Genomic DNA, 13,201 nt, shown 5'->3' with positions numbered 1-13,201 from the left:
AAATTGCCTGGCCATCTGGAACACACACACACATATAAAATGTCTGGCACATTGTGGACACATAGTATTTGTTCAAAAACATTTACTGTGTTTAACTGAGAGCTTAAAATGGAATTTTTTTCTTAAGGAAAGGAAATATTTAAGAGAATAAATTATTTGCTCTCCTAAATAGGAATTATCTTTTTTTGTCCCTCTGGATGACTTTCTTAATCAGTGATAAAACTATTTTCAAGTGTTGATAAAAGTCAACAACTAAAGTGAATATTCTATGACTCTGATAATGTTTTCTTGAATTTGGAGTTACTGTTTATAGATTGTTTTTCTTTAGTAAATCTTTTACTTGCTAGTTTTTGTACTTAGCACGTTATTCTTTAATGAGAGAAAAGAATATAAAACAATGTCTTGGACTGTGAGAGAACCACGATTTTTTAATTATTATTATTTTGGGATGTCCCACTACAAAAGAACTTCCTGTTTTTATTACAGTTCCTTTTGAGAGCAACAACTTCAGGTTTATTTTTCTTTTCAGTGTACTCATTGTAGCAACCAAAATACTTTTGAAATGTCTTCAAAAGGACTTGGTCAGAGTTTAATGTAATTTTTCTACATGAAGTAAATATAGAGTGGCTATAAAAAGAAAAAAAGAACTGTTAATTTGTTAGCAAACACAGGTCAAAGATCCCTTTGTGTTGACGACTCTCACCTGGGACACAGTGCGGTTATCTTCGGCTGGCCACCCCTACCTGCCTCTCCCCAAGGATGACACTCGTTTTCAGAGAAAAATGTAAGGAATCAGGGTTCCTTCTTGGTTCTTTTTATCAGCTAATGTTCAAGAGGCTATTTAATTATATAGTACAAGTTCACTTAAATGTATTATATATAGCTAATATGTGCATGCACATATAACATACTATATATACACAAATGTTTAAATACATATGTATAATTACACATAATGTGTATATATATATATATATATATAAAGTTAATTTGATATGCTAACATTTTAAGTAGAAAAATGGTTTCTTTTATGGACTTGGATTGGATACATTGTTGATATAAATTTTCTTGTAGAGAAAGGCCATACTGTGACCTGTTTTCAGTCTTTATTTTAAAAGTTGTATTGAGATTTTCTTTAGATGCATACCAAGCAAAGGAACATGACCCTATGTTAATCTTTCAAGTCTTATTCTTTACACACCAAGACAGTAAGACTATCATTTATAAATGTCTCAGTACAGTATTGTGTAGTGTGAGAAATATAATAGATTGGATTATCAGTTAGTAAAACAAGGAACTGTGAAAGATCCAAAGTGCTTTCAGGGGCCAGGGAGATGGCTCAGTAGAATAAGTGCTTGCCTGGCACTTATTCTGGGTTCAATCCTCAGTTCCGCCAAAAAGTAAAATAAATAAAATAAAGTGCTTTCAGTTCATCAGCTTTATTAATATAGCTCTGTGATTCAGATGTGAATGGAGCATAGAAATATTCAATGGGAAGTAGTTCAGTTAGCTGGGTTTGTAAGTGATTGAGCATCATGCCTAGAACAGTGCTACCTACAGAAACATTCGGCATAGCAGACCTCTAGTAGTAAGCTATCACTGGTACTGTCAGCTCGCAGCTGGGGCTGGGGGTGTTGCGAAGCTGTCATATTTGCAACTACAGTAGACCCTTCATATTTTGGAGACAAATCCCAAAATCTTCACAAATGGTAACAAAAGTGATTAATCTTTTCCATTTAATGTAGTAAAGTACAATTGACTTTATACTCTAGAATTTTTATACACAGAATGAAAGTTGCTCATGAAATTTTGAAATAAATCCTACTACCAAAATATATAGTATATTTCATTACAGTGGAGTGCTATTTCAGGAGGATTTTATATTCTAAGTTAAACTTCAAAAGTGAATATTCTACATGATCAAAATTACACATAAAAATCTGGCAAATTGATCAGAATCTAATAGCCTCAATGTTTTTGTATGTATTCATTTTTATGTGTGCTCAGTCTGTATCCCTTTCACATGGGAGACATTCATGTCTTTTCTCAAAAATGTTAACATATCATTTTACTTTCATTGTTGAAGTAGATAAATCTTTATTCATAAGGAATGAGATAAACAAGTTAGCTTATGTGTTTCGGGTGGCTTTATATGAAAATTGTACATATTTTGTAAATGAAGTTACACTTGAGGGGTAGGATATATATACTAGGAGGTTTACAAGGTACTGTGATTGACCCAGGGGTCAATACAGTTGAGTCTCACATTTCTAACTCACATGTTGAGTTGCATGGTGGACAAAGTCACCCACACTTCTTCCATCTCCCTCTTGCTATTACTCATTGTTATTCCAGTATTCCTCTTTCAGTAGTGTTAGTTATGAAGCTTTTGAGGCTGTGATCATAATGAATGAAGACAATGATAAAATATACCACTGGTATGTGGTATAGCAGGATAGAATTAGGGGTAATCTCAGGGTGATCTGCGATTGCACCCACTGAGGCTCTGGACCTAACTCTAGAGTGAAAATGGGACCTGAAAAATAGAAAACAAAGGCTGTAATCTGAGCAGGAAGCAAGTGTGCTTCTAAACTGCAAAGTATTTTCTTCATATCAAAATTAAGGGCTATCTTTTTGTAGTTTACTTCTTGATGTATTTTCTGGTATTACAAAATTAATTCTCAGATATTTTAAAAATTTGACATCATTGATAGTTGACAAATGGTCAACACTTAGACATATTTGATTCAATTATTTTAAGAATTTTCCATTCATTTTAATATTGTCTACTTTAATGTCACTTCTTATTCTGCAATTTAAGGTCATTCTTATCCATTTCAAGCTGTGATCTTAATGCATCATTTGAAAACCGTCTCACTTCTTTTTTAAGCTTCCCAACAATCACATCATATTCAAACTTTTAACTCATACAAAGTAATCTTAATGCAGTGGCAATAAATACTATACTACCAACATCAGCAGACGCAAAAGGTCAAGTTATCTCTATATACAACATTTACAGTGTGAATGTGTAAGCATTCAATACCTAGAACATGGCTAATATTTTGCCTTTTTAAAATGCCAAATGAGCAGGATAGAATTAGGGGTAAAAAAGGCAACTCATTGTTTTAAATAAAAAACTGGACTTTCTGAGTAGCCTGATATTTTGTCTATGATAAACAAAAACCTAGATTCATGAAAGTGCAAAGCAAGCCCTTTTTCTTCCTGTAGTGTGCATAAAGCATTTACTGAACCAGTGAAGAAGGGAGCTGTCATCTGAACTTTTATGTAAATTGACCCCAGAACAGCAATGCTTCTTAGTTTTGCCCTTGAATGTTTTGGCATGAGCAAATAGTGTAAATTTACTTAACCAAAAAGCCTGTTGTATTATAACAATAATACAATAATATTATACAAGTAATAATAACGACCACTTCATATCAGATATTTAACTTCTCTGCTTTAGATATACAGTCTCAGAGAGACCCATCTTTTCTGCCATAGTTGCACCTCATCTGTTTTGAACACATGTTTTGGCGAAGACCTACTTTAGTTCTGAGGAAGTGCTTTTAAATGTTCAGTGGGTGCAACATTTAACACTATGCAAAGAAAATACTTTCTCAAAATTCTTCAAAGAATACTTGCTTCAAGAACACGCAAGTATTGCTCCATTAGAAGCAACTGGAAAAGTTTCTCAACATAACATCTCAAATATCTGTTTCATTGGGAAAGTTAAAAGTCCTCATGTTGACTCATACTTATATGGAGAAATGCTATTGTAAAAGTTGTAGACCATAAAACCAAGGATAAACTAATCCAAGCTCCAAGATTTCTTTAAGTCATTAAGATGACCCATGGCCAGGGCCTCACAAATTGTATTTGTTGGTGTGATTTTTGATCCAGTTACCTGAGTTTTATCTTCTCTCAATGGTTCTGTAGTATTTGTTGTCTTTCTCATATTCCAAATTATAGGTCACAAGTTTTAGAAAGCAGATTGTATGTCATTTCCTATTTATTTTCTGTTACATTTAGGTTTGTGGAAGGAGACACTGACACAAAAAGCACTGTATAACCTTATATAAGTTACCTAACATCTGTAAGCTTTAATTTTCTCATGTGTAAAACAGAAGTAAGATAACTACTTTATAAGTAAGTCAAGAACACAAAATGAAAATTTAAAATACAAAATGATAAAGCAGTAACTAGAACATAGTAAGCACTCAGAAATCATACACAGTATTAGTGTTGCTCTTAGAGCAGCTATAAAAACATTAAACCAATGTTATATGCCATCAACAATGTGGATCATGAACAGGATTTCTAGAATGGTATCAGCAGCATTCTACATGTGCTACAATAACTAGAACAATCATTTTGACTATTTCTAATATGATTTAATTATTACTTACCATATCTTTTTATTCTTATAGGATGGTTTATTAAGAAGCTACTTTGGAGAATAAGTTTTAGATAAATTAGATACTATTTTCTCATATTTTAGACCAGTACTAACTATCCAATAGAATTTTCTGAGAAGTTGAAAATATTTTCTACCTACATTGTCTAATATGGTAGCCATGACCACCAGGTGGCTATTAAAAACTTCTATTGTGTTGAATGTAGCTAGGAAAGTGTATTCTTTAGTTTAAATAGCTACAGGTGGTGGTGGGGTAACGCTCAGCAACACAATGCCTGCCTGACACAAGATCATGAGTTTGATTCCTACTACTAGGACAGATAAATAAATAAGTCAAGTTTCAGGTAGCTAATGAAACCCTAGACAAAAATATGTTAATGATCTGATAAAACTTATTGTAATTTAACATCTATAAGTTACTAAAATTATCAGCTGGTAAGTACTAGATTTCTAATTTCTATTATTTTTATCTACGCTGAATTTGATAGAATTGTTATTGATTTCTCAAATGAGATTTGTTAAGTTTCAGTTTCAGTATCACATACTGTCCTATTTTCATAAGTAGTCTATGAATTCATCCATTGGTTTCTGAGTGATAAATTCACATTGTCAAATTTCATCAGCTTCAGAACCACAAGTTCTTCCTTCTAAGTGTGCAAGGATTTCTTGATTCCAGTCTTCTTACTGGTCCACAAATTTTTCTTTGCTCTGCAAACTCCTCTTATCAGATGAATCACTGTCTTATAAATGGTGAAATGATCTTTTGAAACCACAGTATGTAGTAGCAGGAATAAATAGTTATCATTAGATTCTTAATAGTTCCTTTGTGCTTCTTTTTCTTTTGGGCAAAGTTATTCTTTAGGATTTTTTTTTTTTTTTTGTTTTTTTTTTTTTGGCGGAACTGGGGATTGAACTCAGGCCCTTGCGCTTGCCAGAGAAGCACTTATTCCACTGAGCCATCTCCCCGGCCCCTTTTTTGGGGGGGACAAAGTTATTATTTAGGATTAAGGTGAAATGTAATTTTAAAAGAAGACTAGAATATGAAGAAATAGAAATATGAGACTGTACTTCACATAATAAAAATTAATGAAATGCTTGTTACATTGATATGTATATGAGAGTTTATATATCTCTCAGAATTGTGATGTAAAGTGGGTTTCTTACTGTGCATCTTGGTTTTTAATAAGTTTGAAAGGTCAGATGATAGCCCTGCCCCTAGGTTGCGCTAAGACAGCGATTGAGGCTGGACATGTCACATGCCTGTGATGCCCGAGCTTGGGAGGTTGAAAACAGGAAGATAACTATGAGTCCGATCTGTGTAGTAAAACCCTGAAGACTCTGTACTAAGTACATTTTTTAAAAAAAAAAAAAAAAAAAAAAGAAAGTTTGAAAGCCACTGTATAAAAGACAGACTTATTTGGACAGTCATTTAATCTCTTTGACTCTCAATTTCTTGTGTGCATGAAAAAGATCAACTGCCTTATATATTTTATGTACATGTTTCAAAGATCAAATAAAATTCCAAAATAATTTTATAATTCAAACATGTCTTATTCCTTTAAAGTTAATAATTTTTTGTTGACAAACGTCAGTAGCAATCAAGTTTATGAGTCTGTAGGACAACTGGCTGATCAAGGCTGCATTTGACGGGGTATCTGCTTCAGGTTGTGGGTCATGGGTTGTCTGGGCTGTGGGTTTGAGTTTGATTCCTTTCCACTTGGATTCTCTCTGTGGCCCAGGATGAGGGGCAGCAGCTGCAGAGAACATGCTCTTCTCATGGAGAATCACCAGAACATGAAAGCAAAGCCAAACCACATAAACATATTAATAGACTTCTGCTTACATGATAGCCATGCAAATTCCATTAGCCAAATGAAATCATATGGCTAAGCTCAAAATCATTTGGGAAATCTGTGTATTCTATTCTTGTTGGAAAGGAAATAGGAGTGAATATGTTCTGAACAATAATCTAAACTATTACCCAAAACTCACTACATCCACTCTTTTGTTCATTGCCTCTTTTTTATACATGAATGTACAGTCAAGACTCATCATGTACTTGAGGTAAGGCTAGAACATAATACATTGTTTAAACAAATTGCTGTTGGGTGGGCAGGACCCTGCTCTGTCCTGAGTGTGCCTCCCCTTCTGAAACTTCTCAATGCAGCCATGCCTGGAGGTGGGGCTTAGATCGAGATGTTTGGGTCCTGTGAGGTGTGCTTCTTGCTCTCATGGGCCTGGACTAGTTACTGCAAGAACGAGTTGTTGTGAAGCGAGGTTGCCCCTCATCTTCTCTCTCTTCTGTACATCCCTGCTTGTCTATTCCTTGTTCACCGTGAGCAGACACAGCACAAAAACTTGCCCAGAAGCAGCAGCCCAATCTTGGATTTCCAAGAATTTCTCTAGAATTATGAGCCAAAAATGAACAATTTTCTTTACAAATTATCTAGCCTTATAGCCAATATTCCATTTTAGAAACAGAAAATGGACAAGACATACCTGGAAGAAATTAGATTAACATACATTCAGCAGAAGGGAGCAGTTAAAATACTATATATTCTAACAGAAATATATAAAAGATTAGTGAAAATAAGAAATAGATCATGAGAGTGGAAAATATGATCTTTTTTTCCTCAATTCAGTGGAAGATTTGGAAGATAAAAGGAGTCTTCTACAAGTTCAAATCTTAAAGAGGTGGAAAACATCAGTATATTAGTCCAACAAAGCTAACATCCAGTGTATATCAGAAGTATTAAAATACATGCCATCAGAATAGCTGAAAATTAAATGACAGCGTCCTCAAAATGCAGAAAATAAGCCTTCAGATTTAAAAAGGCCTACAGAGAGTATTGGGAACTATAATGGCATAGGCTTTTAAGTTATAATGTTAGAATCTTTAAGAAAGTGAAGTGATCTGTTAAAAATCCTAAGTGAAAAATCAAAATTTTCAAAATAGAATTATATACCCAGCAAAACCAATGAGTGGATCCACAAAATAACAGCATTTTCAAGTAGGCATACAAATAAGCACAAAACATGTATGTTTATATATTTTTTTCTTATGAAAGCTACCCAGACAAAGTACCTCAACCCTTCCCCAAAAAAGTACACTGAGTAATAGGATGACTTGTGATCCACAAAACTGGAAACTCTGAAGGAGCATTGAGAGGATTTAACATAAGACAGAGATCAAAAAGGCCAGATATAAGCCACAAAAGACATTGGTAGGGGCAGATGGTTAAAGGAACTTATAGTTTAACTGATGTTTTACTATTTGAAAAATATTATTTGTAAGTATTTGACAACTCTTTTAATTCTTAAGGGGAAATTTTGGGTACCTAGAAAAATGTGCTATTTAAACACCAGGCTGCCGGATATAGTGATGTTTGCCTGTATTCTTAGCGACTGGTGAGGTTGAGGGAGAGGATTGGGTGAGGCCAGGAGTTGGCAGCCAGTATGGGCAACATAGTGAGACCCATTTTTAAAAAAGCAGGGGCCGGGGAGATGGCTCAGTAGAAAATTGCTTCCCTGGTAAGCTCAAGGGCCTGAGTTCAATCCCTTGCACACACACACACACACACACACACACACACACACACACACACAAAGCAACTCCAGAAATAAAGTAATGTATAAAAAGCTTAATGTGCTTCTTACAGTACTGAACATATTTTTCCACAAGTAATAATGTAAATAAGCTACTAATGTTTTAACCAAAATTATTAGATGGAAGCATAAATTATATATGGGTAGATGATATAAGAGACCTAAATTGTTACTTTTTAAAAAAAAAAAAAAAAACATGGTCTTACTATGTTGCTCAGGTTGGCCTTGAACTCCTGTCGTTAAAGAGATCCCCCTGCCTCAGTTTTCTGAGGATGTTGAGAGTACTGGCATATGATATTACACTTGGCTTGCTACCTTTTTTAACATAGGAAATCCATAGATAATTTCTGGTATTGCAAAGTAAAGAGGGAACAGTATAAGTATGGCATTTAATAATATGTAGATAAATATCAGAGGAGTTGATAATGGACCCTTGGGGATTAGGCTTAGAGATTGGCAAGTAGTGGAACATAGGCACTGTTCTTCTTTGCGAAGAGGAATTGAATACTATTTGACTTAAATTGGGTGATTACTTTGATAGGAAAATATAATCAATAGTAAAAATAAAGGTACATATATCCGTGATCGAGGGAAAGCTTTCTATAGTGTAGAGGGATAGAAATGTACAATAATATGGTTCCCTTTCTTCATGTCCCCTTGGTGGCCCTACTCCCCTGTTTCGTCAGTTTTGACGTCAGTCCTGTATTAGGCGAGTACTCTCCCAGCGAGCAACATCCCTGGCTTTTAGCTGCACAATTTGAAGTGGATCTTTTGGTAAAGCCATCTGGACCTGCCTTTGCCCATTTGGCCAAAAGATGCCCACATCAACTTCACGGTGGACACACATGTTGATAGTGTATTTGAGAGGAATGCACAGTTGGCCTATGACCGTGGTTGGCCTTTCATCCCTGAGTCACTATGTTCAGCCAAGGAAGTGACCCTGACCTAGTTGGGTGAAGCAAAGGATCATGCTGCCAGTGGGAGCGTGGCATTTCTGGCAAGACTTTTCTCTTCTAACTGTTGGAGTTGGTGCCATGGCAGATTTTCCTGACTCAGGGTGTAAGTGTTGAGCCCTCGTCCAGCTGGGTAGATGATTTGTTGGTTTTGATTATCTGTACCAATAAGCTCTTTGGCTGGCATGGATAATCAGAGGCAGGCAGTAATTTTCCCTCTTTCTAACAAAAATGCTTTTTGCATTTGAAAATTATAAAAGCTCTACCAGTATGCTGAAGGAGGAAATTTGACTGACTCTAATCAAGTACTGTTTAGGGATAGCCAAATACCCTTAGGCAAGCCATTTTTTTCTGTTTACTACCTTGCTAGTTTTGAAAGGTATTTTGTAGCTCAAACGTGCTAAGCCCTCAGCTAAAACACTCATCATCCCTGTCAGTCTTCATAAGGCTTTGGAGCTTGCTACAATTTCACTTTCATTTTAGGCTGAAGAAGTTAGATGGAGGTCAGATGACTTGTGCAAGGTCACAGAGCTGCAAAGTGCAGAGCTGTGCCTGGAGCCATGATTTGTGTTGGCTCTTGGGCCTACAAGTGTGTTCTTTTCCCTATATTTGACTGGCTTTCAATACAGCCTCTGACTAATCACATGAGATAAGAAAGCAGGTGATTTATGCTTATAAACCTATCAATGTGAGGCATATACTATATGTTGTTATTGAAAGGTACTTACAAAATGATTGTCTATTCTATTGTTGTTTTATTTTATTTATTTTTATTTTATTTTATTTTATTTTATTTTCAGTGCTGCAGATTGAACCAAGGGCCTTGTACATGCAAAACAAGTGGGACATCTCCAGCCCATATCTTTGTTTCAGAGAAAGTTTGGAATTTTGTGTTTCTTGTATCTGTCATTTTTTTAGTATTTTCTCAATTCAAACTTCTAGAGTGATCTTTGGTCTTTAGCCCCTGTCCTTTTATTCCCATTGAATCATTACGCTTTCTTTATTTTTCTGTTTAATGTCTCTGCACTCATCCTATCTGTTCTGTCTCCCTGTCATTATTCTTTTCCACTTTAAGTTGATCTTACACATTGGTATAATTTTTTTTCTTAACTCATACCTGTTTAAATTAGTAATGTCTCTCGTCATTTTAAGTAAAATACAGCTTTATTAATCCACAGTCCAAGACCTTCATGATGGCATCTACTCTTATCATTCCTTGAGTTTTGCTTAAAGGTTTTCGTGCTTTATTTTATCTAAATCATTTTTTTCAAATAATATTGAAATTGTAATAATGCCTTCTTGTACATTTCACATTTTTCTAAGAGATATCTTAAATTTATTATAACCTTTAATCTGGTTTTCATAACATCCAAATGAAATTGTAAATCGTATCTTTCTTTCTCTTCTTGTCAGTGCTAAATTAGCCTTCATCTGGATGTGTATGCATGAATTATCATGGATTAACAACTATTTTATATATAAACTTTGTATTTTGATATTTTTTGTGTGTATATTTTTCATTTACCCAAATAAATTGTTAACTTCTGAATATTGACATGGGAACTCTAAGTCCAATATAACATGTAACACATTTTTTGCATATGTCATTGTATGAAAAATTAATGAATTTTTAAAGTTTTAAAGCCCAAACATAATTCCAATTCTGTACTTTGCTTCTGTTAATTTTATAACTTACCAAGTAAAATTTAATAGTCTTTATTGTTTCTCACCTCTAACCACATGATATTGAGTATATTAGTATAGCTAATATATTAGTATATATAGTTACTAGTATAACTGTGTAATAGAATATATTGGTATAAATTTAATAACAAAATATTTAAAAGAAATCAGTTATATTTAGTATTCTCTTAAAGATATAGCGAGCCTACTTTGAATGAAAGCAACATATTCATTATTATAATATTTAAAAAATATTTGCAAAGTTAAATTATTGGTAATACATAGTTTTTGTGTTACGAATGTAAGAAAAGTTACAAAGAAATTGTTACATTTATCTTACATGATGTATTAACTATAGTTGGAGATCATTCAGGATTTTGAGTAATGATGTAATGAAATACATTACATGATGTAATGACATAATGAGATAATCTAAAAATAAATTTGATGCTAAGTTTAAAATGCTCAGCTAAGATATGGTTCTTTTTCTGAAAGGGACTTTGTATTTTTGTGTATCAAAATTATTTCTTACTTTCTGTTAAACCTGAAAATATTTCTGGCCTTTTGTTTTTCTGTAATTTGAATATATTTAAATATTCATCTATTCTCTTTTGCTTAATTTTGTAAATATTCTGTAACAAATATTTCTACTTTACTATAAAAATTATTTAAAACTCTATCCTATATCAGTGTTTTTGATTTGAAATTTTTTTTCAGTACAATAAAAATAATTTCTTTCTGAACCAAACAATCATAGAATTTCATTTTTATCTATTCATTTATTGGTCTTAGAGTGTTTTTGTTGCTTTTTAGAAATGCAAATTTTGCTGTAATATTATTGCAGCTCCAAATTTTTAAGCTTAAAGTTTCTCATGCTTTATTTTCTCTAAATCATTTGTCCAAATAATATTGAACATTGTAATATGCCTTCTTTTACACTTTATATTTTTCTGAAAGATATCTTAAAAGATTATAACCTTTAATCTGGTTTTCATAGCATCCAAATAAAATTGTAAATCATACCTTTCAGAATAAAAAGTTGCATATTTACTGTACATCCCTGCATGTTTCTGATCAATCTCTTAAACAAAGACAGCATTTTGAAAATAGTAGCATTTCAAATTATGACTTTTTAAAGGCAAAAACCTTAGAGTGGGAGTGCAGACTATGCATTTTGACAACTCTTATTTAATCATTTCATTTTTAAAACTAGATTTCATCTTACATCCAAAACAGCCTCACTAATACACATGTCTGGATGTTTTAATTCCCTTTGTCATAAAACAGAATCTAGCCTAAATTTTCTCATAATTTTTCATCAACATTAAAATCCAGAGGAAAAACAAACAAGAGCTAATTTTGAACTTAAGTGCTCCTATTTCATACGGATGCTTCTTTTTCCCTTGCTCTCCACCTAAGGAAATAGAGAAATTGCGAGTAGAACTGAGTGAAAGCAAGCGGCATGTGGAGCAGGAGCAGCAGAAGGCAGCCCGGGCCAGAGAGGAGTGCCTGAAACTAACAGAGCTGCTGGGCGAATCCGAGCACCAACTGCACCTCTCCAGGTACTCCCTAATCCCATTACGCGCCCTTCCCTGATGCCATCCACTGATTTTGCCACAGGCTTCCAAACAGTTGTTAGAGTTGGTCTTAGTCATTCGATTCACACACAGCTTTCAGGCATATTAAGAAAAGTGGAGATGTGGTAAGCAAAACACCCAGACATGTGAATGATAAGTGTGGCAGAGAATTACTGATATATTACAAAACCTTTCATCTACAATGCTCAAATATTTAAGCGATTCTCTATCAATATAAGCAAAATGACATAATTCTCCCACCATCACCACAACCTCTCTTGTTAATTCCTCATCTGATAAAAACACTGACATGTTGGATCTGAAGAATACATTTAGGGAAATAAGCAGATATGTCAGTGATGAAAGAGACAAAGTAAAAAAAAAAAAATCCTAAAATGCAAATTGAAATGGAGCTTATACAAAATAAAGATCTGTGTCCTAAAGAGGTATAAAATTTAGAGATCAAATTGATTAGCACTGTTCATGTTCAAATCATTATAATAACCATGCTTCTACCATTGAGGTTTTATATTGCCTTGTTTTCATTATGAGATACTGTGATGTGATTGCTATTGTTGTAAACTTCAGTAAACATATAGCTCAGCTGTAAATTAAAATAAGACCATTTAGGTTGCAAGCACTGTATTTGCTGTGTTGGAAACACACACACACATATCTAAATACACACACAGGGAAAAATCAAAAGGAAACAGTAGATATCTCACTTTACCACATAAGTGGTTCTTTCTCACTTTGAATTTTAGTACAGTTTTTCAGTTTTCGGATGAAGGCTTTGGGATCATTCAATTTTTAGAGTTTTTTCAGTTTTTAAGAGGGAATTTTGTCTAAATACACATGTAAGTTTATGATATTTGATTTAGTTTGTAAAATAGAAAAACATTGGTCTTCCAATTATAGTATGATGTTGAATTTAAACTACGAAAGGGGACTGATCCCTTTTACAT

The 13,201-nt window shown here is 33.7% G+C and overlaps 1 protein-coding gene across 5 annotated transcripts in view; it reads left to right on the top strand.

The window, feature by feature from the left end:
- The window catches only part of Sdccag8 (serologically defined colon cancer antigen 8), a 220,526-nt gene that overhangs the window by 100,910 nt on the left and 106,415 nt on the right, over window positions 1–13,201 (top strand). For all 5 annotated transcript variants that reach the window (XR_002820166.1, XM_023710182.1, XM_004626832.2 and 2 more), the window contains exon 13: window positions 12,079–12,221. Coding sequence is in view for 4 of the 5 variants with exons in the window: in XM_023710182.1 (XP_023565950.1) it covers window positions 12,079–12,221 (143 nt within the window). In the remaining variant the exon portion in view is untranslated. The remainder of the gene's footprint in view (window positions 1–12,078; window positions 12,222–13,201) is intronic.

Source organism: Octodon degus, unplaced genomic scaffold (assembly GCF_000260255.1).
Source record: "Octodon degus isolate 3935 unplaced genomic scaffold, OctDeg1.0 scaffold00017, whole genome shotgun sequence".
Classification (NCBI taxonomy): Eukaryota; Metazoa; Chordata; class Mammalia; order Rodentia; family Octodontidae; genus Octodon; species Octodon degus.
The sequence above is the reverse complement of the archived record's forward strand: the minus strand, read 5'-3'. Positions and strand labels throughout refer to the sequence as shown.